The sequence below is a fragment of the Varroa destructor genome, unplaced genomic scaffold (genome assembly GCF_002443255.2).
Source record: "Varroa destructor unplaced genomic scaffold, Vdes_3.0 BEIS01000003.1, whole genome shotgun sequence".
Classification (NCBI taxonomy): domain Eukaryota; kingdom Metazoa; phylum Arthropoda; class Arachnida; order Mesostigmata; family Varroidae; genus Varroa; species Varroa destructor.
In genome coordinates, this window is record NW_019211456.1 from 35,493,669 (window position 1) to 35,509,128 (window position 15,460).

The 15,460-nt window shown below is 42.8% G+C and overlaps 1 protein-coding gene across 3 annotated transcripts in view; it reads right to left on the bottom strand.

Moving 5' to 3' along the window:
• tn (tripartite motif containing protein thin) overlaps positions 1 to 15,460 on the bottom strand; it is a 58,277-nt gene that overhangs the window by 5,559 nt on the left and 37,258 nt on the right. The window contains exons 12-17 of one of the 3 annotated variants that reach the window (XM_022797288.2): positions 14,981 to 15,161; positions 12,893 to 13,149; positions 11,425 to 11,642; positions 10,884 to 11,044; positions 5,857 to 6,022; positions 82 to 357 (exon numbers count right to left, since the gene is read on the bottom strand). In XM_022797288.2, the coding sequence (XP_022653023.1) occupies positions 82 to 357; positions 5,857 to 6,022; positions 10,884 to 11,044; positions 11,425 to 11,642; positions 12,893 to 13,149; positions 14,981 to 15,161 (1,259 nt within the window). The remainder of the gene's footprint in view (positions 1 to 81; positions 358 to 5,856; positions 6,023 to 10,883; positions 11,045 to 11,424; positions 11,643 to 12,892; positions 13,150 to 14,980; positions 15,162 to 15,460) is intronic. The other 2 variants (XM_022797289.2, XM_022797290.2) reach the window with 2 other exon arrangements.

Sequence of the window (15,460 nt, forward strand, 5' to 3'; positions counted from 1 at the left end):
CATCTGCGTATTGCCTTCCTAAATACTTAGAGATCCCATCGTATATTTATTACCTCTAGAACAAACCTTAAAGGCATTTACCTATCTGAGACAATTATCTGTCCGATGCGGTTGACCGCTAATCCAGCTGGATTATCCAGTTCGCCATCGCCACTGCCTTGTTTACCAAATGCGTGTAGAAACCTTCCATTTGAATCGAATACCTGCACGCGGTGGTTGGACGAGTCTGCCGCTACAAGCGACCCATCAGGCCCTACTGCCACGGACCGTGGCCACGTGAAGCTCCCCGATTCCGACCCACGTTTACCAATGCTCAATTTGCATTCGCCTTTTTGAAGGTATGCACTACGGGGATTACTGAAAATGCACGTATGTATATATATCGATATTAGAGAAAATGTACTTATGAACGAAATACACAGACCACTTTACGTATACGCTACGTTTTGAAACTTTCCGATTTATCATATTCATAGTAATGAAAACCAACAAGGCAAATCGATACTTTTATGTATGTAAAGTAAAATATTGTTAGCTAACGGTAACTTAAAAAAAAGGGCCGTAAACTTGAGATATCAAATGATCGCAATTCTATTTGGTCAAGGAAAATGACAATCAGTGCTAAGTAAGTAACTACTCGACGATGCTTTACACATGTTGGTAACAGAGTTTAGCAAACAAAGGGACATTCGTCAAAAACAAACGCAGTAAAAGATAATAGTATAATAATAATTGCACTAACTGTAGAACGGGATATGAATGAATAGATTCATTGAATTTTTCCCGTTCCTATATAGATGTTTACGGCCGACGGGCTATTGAAAGTCAAGACGTCATTTCACGCACTTTCGCCGTGTTGCTGGTTGTCTGTTTCACAAAACGCCAAGCGAAAGAGCATTCTCAATGTGCAAGCAACGCTGAGTTGGATATTAAAGAAGAAGAAAATAGCGAAAGAGGACGGAACTAAGCTGAAATTAAGTCTCGAAATCGAGACATTTGGCGTTGCGGGGCCTCTTCTGGATCTTTATACAACTACAGCATAGACAACCGGAGACCTCTCGTTATGTCGCACTGCAGCAAATAGAGAGCGGCATTTCCAACTGTTTCTGTAGGCCGTTCCCGCTGGTGCGATCAACGGCGCTGAACAAAATAAAAACTATGCGGTCCTTGCGTGTAGTGCCTCAAAGGCCGCTGCTGCTTTCTGGTTTGGGATTGACTTGGTCTTTTTACGCTAGCAACGCTCGAGGCTAACATTCCACGCGCTGTTACCGCCGCTACTACCAATGCCATAGTTAATACTCGGGGAAAGGTGAAGACGGTGCAAAATTCCATACGATATTACACCGACAAGCCTCGCTGCCCCACTTCGTACTCGCTCGGGAATCACATACAGCCAGAAAGTAAGTACGAGCAACGAAGGCACAGAAGACAAAAAAAAAAGAAAAGAACTCAGTATTCCGGCCCAGCACTCCCACAGCTTAGCAATAGCAGTGGTAACAGCATGTCAGCAACGCAAGCCATAGACGACGCGTTCGCAGGAAAGTAGAAAACCTTTAACCACATTTTTTTTAGAGAGAGAGAGAGAGAGAGAGAGAGAGAGAAAATCGCGACATCTACCAGCAGTAACAACGTGTTAGTTGAAGCGAGCCAGATGGCGTACGTCAGCGGGCCCCAGAAAATACATCGGCGATAGTCGTAGCAGTCGGCCCGCAGTGGAAGAAACACGTATAGAAACGTACAGATGTTTGTGACTTGTCCTGAGGTCTAGAATGCAAAAGAAAGCGGTGAGCTGGTTGCAGACGGAACGATGGCCAAAGTGAGCCGTTTCTTCGTCACGATCCGTGAGATCTGCCCGAAAAACGGAGCCACGTTACATTGGTTGTCTTCATTTACGCGAGTTGTCTTCATTCGGTATTACCGTACGATTTTTTTGAGAAAATAAACAGACTACAAGCATCACGCTGTTCTCTGCTTGCAGTGTGATCCGGCCATCGGGAAATTTACATGGTTGAAAAGAACTAGGATACCACCTACCAAAGTCCTCTCGATTCGCTGACCGTCATCTGTTCTTCTTAGTTTTCCTTTTACAACCATAACATTTATTCAATTTATTTTAAGTTAGAAAATATATGAACTTTTCGATTGGTCCACATTGGTATGCACAATGGAGAGAGTATAGTCAGCCGTCTACAAATGCATCTGTGTGGATTAAACCCGTCGAGCTCGAGTATTTAGATATGAGAGGCACGTAGAAGCTTCAAAAGAGGACGTACGGGAAAATCCTTGACACCCAATTCGTTCTCTTTACAACATACTATTCTAGGTGGTCATACACGGTTTTGTACACAGTTATATGGTTGATCTACTATACGCGATGGGCCATTATTGTGGGCCGTAGACCCGAAGAGCTTGAAACATACACAGAACTATAAACAGTGGTCTCATTATTAAAATAAGACCAAAGTCTGCACATTAATTTTCAACGGCAACGTGTTAACGTATGGTATGTTTACTACGATCGGCCCTTTACTGGTGAATCGAGTAAACATTCAGCGATGAAAAATCTTTCTCTAAGCACACATAGGCCATTATTTAATTAGGGAAGTTTCAGTATAGTGTGAACGACTTAACGACCTTTTACTAGTTCTTTCTGCTCAAAATATGAAGACGGCCCATGCTGCAGAGTTTGTTTTAATGCATTAACTACATTCCCGATAGCCAGCCGGCATGTCTTCGTAGAAGTAGGCAATTGCTAAGTCGCGTTTATCGCCGGAGCGAGAAGACTTCTGGATCATTCAGATAAGTTGGTCAACGATCCACCTTTTATCACATCCGTGTTGACTATCCAAATTAAGAAAGTACACGCTGTAAGGTAATGATGCTTGACGCATAATGACTTTACACATTGATATTTGATGGGACGATTCTAAAGAACGGCCTTTTAAGTATAATACTTAAAACAAAAAGATAGTCGAACTTTCACTCTTATCAAATTAAACAGATATTAGTGTCTGGGTCAAACTATATCTCAAAATGTTTGAGACGTCAGTATGTGACAATGCTCCAAGAGTTCACTTCTCACATCCATCTTTCGTGTGATATCCTACATCATTCGAAATCTATTCTTAGTAAAAGAGTCATGCAAAATCTTTCATACACTTTGGTGGTGAGGAGCACAACTACTACAGGTAGCCGTAAAGACAAGCTCACAACAAGTTAACACGCTTTGGTCTCAACTTTTTGCAGTATAGCATCGGTCAGTGGCGATACCGCTTCAAGGGGTCAAATGTAACGTTTTGTCTAACTTGTCTGCACATCTTGAATAGTCAGCAAGTGAGCGCGACCACGATCCCGTGTCGGAAAATGAAAGAAACTAGAAGAATATTCGATAAATACAGTCTGCTTCGCGGTGGCGAATTGAACGCCACAGGCCTACTTGAGGCGTTACGATGAGACTGGGAAGAGAAGGCACGCTGGCTGACAGGCACAATGCAGCAGGCAAAGAAAAGGTAGCCTTAGGCTTGTATCAGGCAATCACTCGCTACTCACAAACATTTCAACCCCATTTGCATATTGTTCATATCAACTTTGTTCGTTTACCAATGCCATACTCTTTGTCCTAAAATTGGTAAATACTGGGAAATCAGGCGGGTCAAGGTGTGTACTAGCCACAAGAAACAGTTGGGAAGGACTGGCGATGTCACATCTACGCACTATAATAATTTATTTGGAGCTGTCTTCACAGATACACTCTTAGGGTAATGTCAATGAACTCGTACTAACCTCGACATTATTGGCTTCCTCTTATTATAACGATTCCCTGCTCTCCCACTATCTACAACCTAAGAGAACTAAAAGTGGTGCCTGTAGTAACGCCTGGGATAATACCTGAAACAACAAGGCAGCTATAAGTGCCTATTCATCGATGAACACAAGGGATCTTCAATGTCAAATTTTAATAAATAAAACATGTGAAAGTCGGTATTTTTCGAATGCTCTCCTATATCACACGGTAGTCGTTCCCCGACCAAAGCTTCTCGTAGTAACGTGATCGCGCGTATGTCGTACCGGTTGACTCGACGTTTGAGAAATTGGAGCTGATTTAGCAAACATGATGCACTGCGGGGTAGGGCCCATTTAAATCGGCTTTTTTACTTCACTGGACCGTCGCAAGTGTTCAGAATTAACCATGTATCCGTAACCCCTCGTTATCGGTACGATATCGTAGACCCTTGTCTCTGTTTTGCTTATAGACCCTACAAGTTACCGCTGTAATAGACACGGGATGTTTGAAATCATTTGTCCCTTGTTAAGCACACCTATCACACATAAGAAGAGTAACATATTGACTAAGGTTTCAGATGATGACTGGAGAACATATCTCTTCATTGGTTTGATGGGTAAGTTGCGGGTCACGGATGGGCTAACAGCAGATCGACTAAAAAAACCTGTTGTGAGCTTTTCGAACTAACGTTATCGGTATGACAGTTTATGCCTTTCCGCAGATCCATAACTTGCCACAGTTATGCCACAGATGTTGAGCTGTATTAACTTTCATTTGCTTGAGCATGATTTTGAGGACTGTAGCTGGAAAGATCAACGTTACCTATACACATTTTAGTTTACCATCAGATATCCAAACATGTTAGGCTTATATCATACACCTTAACTTCCTAGTATACACACACGACGAAATAAATAATTGGACATACGTGTCTCAAGATTAAAATCATAGCAGATAGTTTGGTATTTAAAAAATATTATTAAATATTTCGATCGATAATGTTCTGCCATCTCTGTAGTAATACCAGAATTCTACCACTGATAAACTTCGACGGCTTCTAACTGAAAAATTGTGATTTTTTTTACAATTCGTTTATTAATTACGGTCGATTTTTTAATGACCAAATTTAATGTTACTGTTTGTTAACAACAGGGGGTCAGAATCAATAGTTCTTCATTCAGAATTGCTCTCCAGTTCCACCACACACACCATACCGTTTTAGTTGACGCCCCCTCTACGCTTTGACGCATACTGTAGAAGTGATTTTTTTTCCGCAGTTCGTGGACCACGGCAAGAAACATTTTCCACATGGAATTTTCTAGAACGTAAAGGACAAAGCCATCTTTGGGCCGTCTTTTCTGATAACGCATTTTGATCATAAACAGCGCAACTTCTTTTTATAGGCCTGGACAGAATTACCAAACTGTGAAATAGAGCAAATTTCTGCAAAAATCTCAATGTATTTTTAAGGCGCTCTATATTAAGCCTAACTATAGGCATCCCAGCAATTTCATCACATCTATCACTGCCAAACCTCAGACTCCTGATGACTCTAAAGCCTGCCTCGTGTGACCCTTAGTTACAAAATCGGTCAATTCTTTTTTAAATCTGGAATGATCAGAGGAAATAGAAAGCTGAGCAGGGCATAAGCAGAAATCGTTGCGCATGCAATTTTATAAATAGATTATGAGTGATTTGATCTAGCTCTCTGTATGCTTCAGAAAGAAGGTTGGATAAAACATTTTTATTTAAACCTATACATTTAACTTTAGGAAAAAAAGGTTATATTTGAAAGGTGACGGTTAAACTTTAGTGATATCGCATTACGGTTTATGTTTACTGCATTTTAACCACTTAGGACACATAACTATTATGGTAGCCTGCCAAGTTGTGAAATCTGGCTTAGGCGTATTGCAAAATGGTGTATTGTGACTTCGATGACCATTGTTCCGTTTCTTAAACGTAAGCCATAGGTTAATGGCTTACGTCTAGTTCTCGGCCGCTTAGCAACGCAACGCAATACAATCTTGCGACTTAACATGACTTTGCACTGCTCCAATAGCATTACGTACCCGTAACCCCCGCCAACGGCGGTTGAGTCGCTCCCGCGGGAATAGGTGCGGCGCGTATTGATTGTCTTCTCTTGTTCGCTATCCGAAATGTCGTCTTCGGAGTTATTGGCCGTTGAGGAACCGAGGACGTAGCCTGATGAACGGGATCGCTGAAAGCTGGAGGATCCTGATCCCGGACAGAAAACGCATGCGACGTAGCACACAACGTACTCGTTAGTGAACAGCCGAAAGAATAAAACAATCGCAATAGAAGTCCACTACAGATTTGTACACTAATGTTGAAAGCTCTAGCTGCAGCATACAGCAGCCGCTACAATTGGTAGAAGATAAATTCCTATGCCACGCCGAGACAAAGCTGATAAAGCACTGGTTTTGTAAGTGAAGACCGAGGGCATTTCTATGCGTTATTTTAGCTATTTATGTTTCGACAAATACTTTCTTTTTGCCTTCAAAGACTGTTGTAATTTGCTTGTTAGTATAACAGATTTGTCGTTTTGCACTTTAACCAAGCTATTGGGACCGATACCGAAGTAAGTTAGTGTTTATTGACGCTCGATAAAGCATTCTCGATGTTGATGATATTTACAGGCAAGCAAAAACCGGGATTGTGCGCTGTTCGGCATACGTATAGAATACATAAAGTTCACAATAGAGCTCACATGTGGGTCTTGTTTTTAACCATGTGCTATATTAGATTATACAATAGAAGATTTTAATGTAGCGTGTGGTTTCTAAAAGTTGATTGAAGTTAACCTTCATAGTACAGTACGGAAGCTGTTTCAGAAACTAATAATAAATATTAAAAGTATTTACGAGAGTTGCCGTCTACGGAAGCAACGTTGTTCGAGAGCTTCTCGGGAAAGTTAAACAAAATACAAAGCCTTCAACGTGGCAAATGACTTCAGCGAACTTGCATTTTGAATGCAGTATCTAAGACCAATGCGGTCACTAAAACTAGGCATCATGAGCTGCCAGGCTGATTGGATCGATTCACTATGACGCCATTTTTTTTTTTAATTTGCGTGATTCTAATGAAGGCTGTTTGAAGAGCCTTGCCCTATTCTCATATCCCCCTTGCATGACCTATTGATGATTGGGTCAAGTGCAAGATTTATCTACACACACATATAAATATGGTGCTACCTCAAATCTTCATACTAGCGAAGCATGTGTAAAGTGTTTTTTGCTTGTATTGTGTTGGGTTAAAAAAGGCGACGATTTCCCAAATGTTTGTATATCATATGTCTCTGACATTTGAGATAATAATCCTACATGCTAGTATCGATAATACTGATATACGCTCTTCTCTAATTAAATCGAGAGCGCTTAAATTCTTATTTGATGATGTTTGGGATCTTTTCCCTTGCCATCCGGTTCTTTTGAAACCAGTTGGATTTCTTTGTACGTAATTCGTTAAAGGTTTTCTATAAATGTAACCCCCCCACATTAAGAAGTCCCCCACTGACAATGAGATATTCGAGATAGTACCGGCTCTTTTATAAAAAAAATTGTATTTATAAAAATACAATATTAGGGTATGTAAGTATAATTTTTCGCTGCGCTTTAAAGCAACTATGGGAAACAAAATGATCGTGAATACAGAATCGATATATATATATATATATATATATATATGTATATATACGGACATAGTGGTTTACAGAAAGGAATATGAAACAAAACCTTACTTTGTAGAATGCCAAAGCAAGAGCTTTCGGCACTCATTGCTTTTATCTATCTTCTCCAACTCAATGACAACACTATGGGGTTTGTAATAAAGTTTTGTATTTATATTATTGCTATAAAACGAAGAAGAGTACTCCTATCCCATACTGTATGTTTTTATACGTTTTTATCTAATTGTGAATAACCGGTGAAGTGATGCTGGCCCGTTTTTTTAAATATTATTTTACATTTTAATCACAACGCACCCATACTGAACATATAAGCGAGATAATTTCATTTGTTTTAAGGGAAAGAATCTCTGAAAAATGTTCCATTGCTTATACCACCGAAATTAGAACGGTTTTTTTTTTTAGTTTTCGTGTTAAACTAATGTCTTCTAACCTTCATGTCAAAGGTAGCATCAAATAGTTAAACACGGGACTGTAATTACAGAAGTTTTTTCTGTCTATAGCTGCACAGCCTTAGCAAATGAATTTGCTCTAAAGATATTCATTCCAGTCATTGTTGCAAAACCCAACCCAATTGTACTTACATTCTAAGGGTGCCTCAATATATTACATCAATATTACTTGCTACCTGTCAAAAAACGCAACCGTTCAGCTCTCAAAGGAACTCACGGCAGGATAATGTCTGCCTAAGGATGGCCTGGCGTTGTGAAACGGTAACATCCTTCGAACACCAAAAATGATTGACTTCTCATGAAACCTTTGCTTTTTTCCGAACAACCCCTTTGGATAATGCTTTACTAAACGTTACCTATCTACAACATTAGTTGTCTCGGTTTCGCTTTACCAAACTAACAACAATTGATTCGTTTAGTGAAATGTATATAGCGTAGTTCATTTGGGCGGGGGGCGGGTAACTGTCAAACCGTAAGTAAGTGGTTTTAACTTAGATGAATTAGTCTATGAAGTATGATAACATCTGCTTAAACGTGATGTAAAAAAGCCAATTGACATTAAGGCAATGTCTAAAAATATACAATGGCGTACAATATATTTTTACTAGTCAGTGTCTGAGCCACTCAACTCAGTGTGAGGCTATGGATAATCTCAGATGGTATGACACATGTGCCTTGTGATGGTCGCACTGGCAGCATGACACAGAAAAATGTAACTCTATATAAAACTAGTTTTAGCTAAATTAGAACGAGAAGCATGCCCCGGACAATCTCAGTTGTTGTTTGATGAAAAAGACATTTCGAATGACTCGACAGAACGTATCCTCCACGCGGTTATTTATCACATAAATACACGTATCTGATTGTTTAAGATAAGCGGTTATCTATTTAGTAGATTTGCTGTATTAGGGTAAAGAAGATTGGCTTTTACTAATTTAGACGGTGCGACATTAAACGTTGTCAACGAACGAGGTAAAGAATAATTTAGCCTTACTGTGAGTGTTTACAATTAAAGGTACAAACAAAATCGTTAATATTATGTATTAAGATATGGTACACCGAAACAGTCATGCAGAAGATCTTAATTCTCAAGGCCGATTCAATCATAGTACACCTGACGCTGAGGATGGCCGAGTCACTCAACGTAGTACTCAAGAAACAATTAGTCTGTTTTTGTAGCCGACCTTGGATATTGGCACCTACCAACCGGAAACGATAGCCTCCCTCACGTCTAACGCATTTGATCAATGGATGATACTGACTGCCTCGTATCACACTGTTAGGTAAGAGGTAAAGCGGTAGAAGGCGTATATGCCAACGGTCAAACTTCCAGCATTGTCGATATATCGTGAGTAAATCGAAGTAACCGAAGTTTACGCAGGCCTAGTCTGCGTTCGCGTACGCTCCCAAAGAAGTTACTTGAGACCTATACATGTTTTTGATACTTCGAGCTTTTGTGCCTCGTACTGCAGCCTAGCATAAAAGCAACTAGCTAGCCATCAGTACGAACCGAAGTATGTCTATATTTAGTTATGGACTTCGATCTTGTGTGTTCTTAGGCCTATGCGCGATTATAGAAACGTGTTTTTGAAACGTACAGCCGAATACCTCTCCTAAACATTTCATGTAAAGTAACACCTTGCTTGCAATTGCTGTTAATAGGGTATTTTTCACATACTTCAAGTACAGCGTACATTTACTTTTGAAGTAATTTTAGGTACATTTGTTGAGTGACACGCACATAGAAAATCGGCAGGAGGCATACAGGTACAACTAACCGCACCTCTGTACTGGTTCCTACTGCTGTCATTGTAGGGAACCGTTGAATTCGTCAGCAGCATTAGCGTCCTACGCGCCCTACATCGTACTAGCGGCAGCAGCACTACCACAACGGCAATCCAGTAGGCCAAAGGTTTCGTAATCCCTGGGGAATCTGAAAACAACGCCTCATCCATCGTTTCCACCCGCCGTTCACTCAAGAAGGACGCGCGGCGTTCCGGTCCTTCTCTCGCTACGGCCTGCTTCATCTATTATTTTTGCAAGAAATGGCTTTTTTTTTTCAGTTCCGCTCTGCCGCTGCGCTGTCTCGAATGTCCCGCCTTGGTCTTTAGCGTTCTACAGTCTCTCGGCAGCAGAGCAACTGAGGTGGTGGTATTAGAAACGCGAGTGGAAAAGTGCTGGCACACGCTCAATCTTTCGTTTCGACCAAGCGTCGACCGTTTCGAGCCCCGTACGAATCATTTCGTCTGTCAAGATGACCTTCAACTTCCTAAACATCTTCTCTACTTTCTTAGTAACGTGTGGCCCTCTATCCAGTCACTTTGTCATGCTCATACGCTACCCATCGAGCTACCTACAAGGTACCGCAAACAGACAGTGAGACGCGCAGAGGTCAAACTGCAGATGGGCAAACACGTAAACAGCAGGCATACATAGACGACCAGGAGCTAACGAGAGCCTTGTGACAGAGGCCATTACACCCGTAACAACGACAAATTCTACTTATTAGTACCACTGCTACCATACCAGTTGGTACTGTAGTTTACGATAGACGGCCAGCATGTCGGCAACTTGCAACTACTGTAAAGATCCAACTATTAATATTCTAAAGAATTAGGATTAGTGCAAGCTGAGGCATATCAGCGGCGGCCGCAGCATCAGTGGCAGACGCGACGTGCAAGCGTGCTATTTCCTCTCCTTTCATATATAACCCACCAAAACAAGGATGCTACAAACATTGCTAGGTTTCTGGCAGTTGTTCAACTCTCTTACTTAGCCATCTATCTATTATGCTGTATATCGTTCTGGTCGTATTTGCAACTATCCATTATAGTAATACACTTCCCTTTGGTGAACCTGCGGTTCTATACGTCAAGCTGCCTGACGTTATGCTGCCGCGGCTTTTGTTGCTGTTGGTACATCCGTGATGTTGGTACAATACCTGTGTAACGAGAGGCTGAGTCGGTCTGAGTACTGGAGAATGAAGAGCCCGTACCGCCGGTTCGGTACTTGCTTCGGAGGTAAGTGGCCCACGAGGAAGAACGGTCAACGGGGTCTTCCGATTCGTCTTGATCGAACGACGATTTGAAGGCGTGCGTGCTCCTACGGACGAAGTTTGAGAACAATGCAAGAACGACAAGACGGAAGAAACGAGCGCAACCCAGTACCGAAATGGTATTAGCATCACAAATATCTCCCGTTGCTATAATAACTCCCCATGTCTGATTGCCCTCTTCGTCGCAGAAATCTCCCTGTCACACTATATGTTCGAATGGAATTGTTTAAAGAGCAAAAGGCCGAGGTAAACATGTCTACCCGAGGTAGCGGTCAGGCCGTCGCGCTTAGACAGCCACATACCTGGTGCAGCTGTTTAGTTGTGCAAAATTCGCGAACAAACATATGATCTGTAGATATCGATAACACATATACAATCACTTTTCTTCTCGATTTCAGCACTTGCATGAGCGAATAGTACTGCGTACCTCGAACGAAGGATATTTGATGTGGGACCGCTCTGGGACTCATCGGTGAGGTTGCGTATACTTCGTCGTCTGTACGAGGACGCTGAAGGCCGGTCGTCTTCGTCGCTATCGTTCCCACCAACGAGGCCGATGTCAGCGGAGCTTTTGGAGCGCCTGATCCCGCCGTACGAGCAGCCGCTGGCAGCGGACCGGCTTGAAGTGAGTGACGACCGCGCATACTGTACTTGGAAATAATCCCAGAAGAAGCAGCCGGGGGAACCGAACAGTGAGAAGAAGAACATCGCTTGGCTGAGGATCTGATTGATGATTTTAGACTTGAGCGTAACGGACGCGAAGTAACGGCGCTACCGCCCGCTCGCGCAGGCATTCTATTACTAGAAGTTGGAGTAGCACTACTTGCAGGTATTGGAGTTGAAGGTAAAGAGGCAGTTGTTGCATTATGCAAGTAATGCAATTCTTTGGAATGGGAACTTGTGGTTGTCGTGCTTGGAGCGTTTCGGCGCGTCTTGGCGCGTCGAGGCGCGTTCGAAAACCGAGACCGTACCGCATCGAGCACATGACGTGGTGTGATACGATGTTCAGCAGGCGACGACGGTACGGTGCGGTATGGTTGAGGCAGAAAGAGATCAAATCGGGAGAGTTCAGTTGGGGGTTTAAGTTTGACCGGATTTAGGGGGGAGATGCAGACAAGAAGAGGCCACCACAACAGCAGACGAAATTCAGAAGAAAAACAAGAAAGAGAGAAACAGGGATAGACATTTTGATTAGACGACACACCCCCCTTCACCGTCACCTGAGACAGCGCAATGAAAAAAGTTTCACTGCACGTGCCAAGGTGTGCGTTGCATTACGGTTTCCACTACAACGGTCGTGTGGGTTGTTGCGAGCATGCGGGCTTCAGACCAACGGTTGCGGATGTTGTGTTGAATCGTATCTCATGTCAGGTCATGATCATCACCGTCAATCAAGTGACAGATCGTGGTATTGACTCGAATCCAGTACATTCGATGAAACAGAGACGGATAAATATATGATATAGAATGAAGAGGAAAGAGTTGGAAAGGCTGCCAGCAAAGTTATCACAGTCATATTGTAGCTTGAGGGACACGCAGTTGATAGTGCAGGCACGCAAATTTCAACATGGATGACCGTCCGTTTATTACGTTGCACTGCAAAGCTCTAGGATAGCGTGCAGCGGGTCAGTAGACGTCGCAGTAGATGCAGGCTAAAATAGTTGCAGGCAGAATTTACAGTGTGAGGATACGACGCGTGCAAGATGCCAGGTTACGCCGCCACGATTTCGGCGTCTTCATGCTCCAGAGCCTCGTGGCATAGTCGTGTTCGTGCTCGTGGCCTTGACTTGCGACGTGCACGAAACCATATATGGTTTAGGTGTATGCGTGTGTGTGTCCGATTATCCCGAGCATAGCAGCCGCACGCTAGCAGATGACATTCAGGCGGCACTCACCGATCGAGAGCCATACGGTCGTGCTATGTCTTCATCTTCGTCTTGAACATATGCTGAACTTTTCGACCTTGCCAGCGATCTTCGCCGACTGCTCAGATCGTCGGATATTTCCGTCGAAAACCGACGCCTCGAGTAGTCACCAGACGCTGAAACACCATCATTGCCCGATTGCCAGTCGCGTAAGGTACTAGTTGTTGCAGTGCCCAAACCCGTATCACGGCCGTACGAGGGCCGATCGCGGGAGCTGTACAAGTATGCTAAGCAAGCATGAAGGGTGAAAGAAAAAAGTTGCCGAACAAAAAGAGAGGAAGAAGAAAAAGAAGAAAGCAGTTTAGCCGAAGCAGGCAGGCAAGCCGCTGGTTGGCAAGCAATGTAAATAAAGAATGCAGATGATGCATATGTCTGCTGTACGGAAGCGAGTGCAAACTGAGTAAAAACTAAAAGTATAATAATAATGCAATACCGTCATTAGCACGCCAGACACCAAGGGTGCAGCAAAAAATGTAAAGCCATCTTAACGACCACTTATATCAAGAAGTGGAACCCCCAAAACAAAGCGTAGTAACTCGACACACTCTGCATGCACTCCATAAAGAGAAAACTTACACTCGGATGTCACAATTGTGTGTCGTGAAACGTGTTATCGCATTGCCGGGTTTCCTACGAACGTGACGCGTTCGAAAGGGGGTGGCATCAATAGACCTGCACTGCGATGCGACAGCAAGATCAGCAATCACAACAATAACCATGACAACTATAACAGGGCACAAGGTCTCTGGCGTGACTAGATGTCGCCATTCGGTTATTCAGGCTGATTCTTCGTTGGTGACTTCAGAAAAAACAAGAGCCATGATAATGTGAATATGCGGCGGGGTGCTGCTACTTCGTGGTACGTCGAGGTAGCATTCCCTATTCGACGCATAATAAGGACTCCATTTTGTATCGGGTGACGCACAAATACTGCCAAGGTCCCGAATGCATCGAGTTCGCTGCTCTGTAGACAGTAAGTCGAAAGCATCGGGAAAAACTTACCTCTGAGGAAGTTTAATGGGCCGTGGCAGTTTTCGTTTTGAAATACCCGCCTCAGAGACTTTACACCCACCACAAGCGTTATATACGCTTCGTGGAGTCTCTAAGCCTCTTGTTCCGAACACGACCCAACCCGACTGCGCTGGTGCGAAATGCATTTCCCGCACACATAGGGACTCGCATAAAAGACGAAGGCTCGAGTGGTGTACATATATATAGAAGTATGAGAATGCAACCTCACAGGTATGTACTCGACATCTCCTAAAATAGCGCCAGCGCTAGTAGCATGCAAGGGAAGAAGAAAATAACAAGAAAGCCAGCAACGAAATATATTTCGGATATCTTTATCAGGAAAAGAAGATCGCTATGACGTTATGGCAATGAAGAGTCCGCCGAGACCTTAACGCGAAAGCATGGGCACGAGCATCTTGCGCTGTGATTGCTTGGGAAGAACCGAGAGAGAAAAATGTTAACGGCTTCTTCTCGGTACAGAAGACGAGAAGAGCAACTAGAGCAGTGCGAAAAGGAGCCCCGGAAGACAAATTTCAATGTTTGCCGATGTCGTGTAAATAGTAAGAAGATGCCCCAGTTACATAGAACAATGTAACACTAAATAATAGGATTAGTATTATTAAACATGCGTGAAAAGCCTATAGAAAGGCCAGATACGATTGCATGCACAATGATCCTACGCAGTTAGTGATTTGGCTACTGGGTTTTTAATGCTTAATTTAGGTAGTTTAGTTCCGCTAGAAACGGGCTCATGGTAGTACTCTGTAAGGTTCAAACGTTGGCAATTCTCATATATCGCGGAACGTTATTTTGAAATCTAAGAACCAAAGTGATTTTAAAAGATTAAAAAGTTACTGATGACAAAATTGTGAGAATTTCAACATTTCGTGTAGCAATAATGAGTTATACGCTGCGTATCTACAAGCAAACATAATGAATATGGATACATAGCAGGTTAGCCGTGCACGACAAGGATCGCCAGAATGATCGACGTCAGCGATACCTGACGATTAATGCTATAACTGTCACATCAGCGGATTTTCTTACGATTTCGCTGCCGCTGGTCTCTCGGTGCATTGTCAGCTATAGACATGTTCTTCCTGACTTCCTGGCTTCTGCTCAGTAGTGCGCTCACTGACGAACTTTCGTCGAAACGTCGACCTACTGGGCCTGTCTGTGGTTGGCCTTCGCTTTCTTCAGATTCACTGTCACTTTCGCTATCCTGGACCTGCCAACCATAGGATAACTAGAGAGTAATGTTGTTCTATAGAAGACATCGATAACGTCGTCCAGAGCAAAAAAATAGTATATTGATAGCAATCAGCGGTATTGATCACAAGCTCACTAATTGTATGGGCTTATTAATACGCTTGGCACTCAACATTTGTCCACACATTCGTACTACGAAAAAATGTATTTCTTTTCATACCAGAACTCTGAAAGTCGTGGGAAATTTGGGGAAAAGTGTAGTATGCGGAAACAGCGATAGCACCGATTTGCCGTGAAGAACGGTGCGCTTCCAACGAA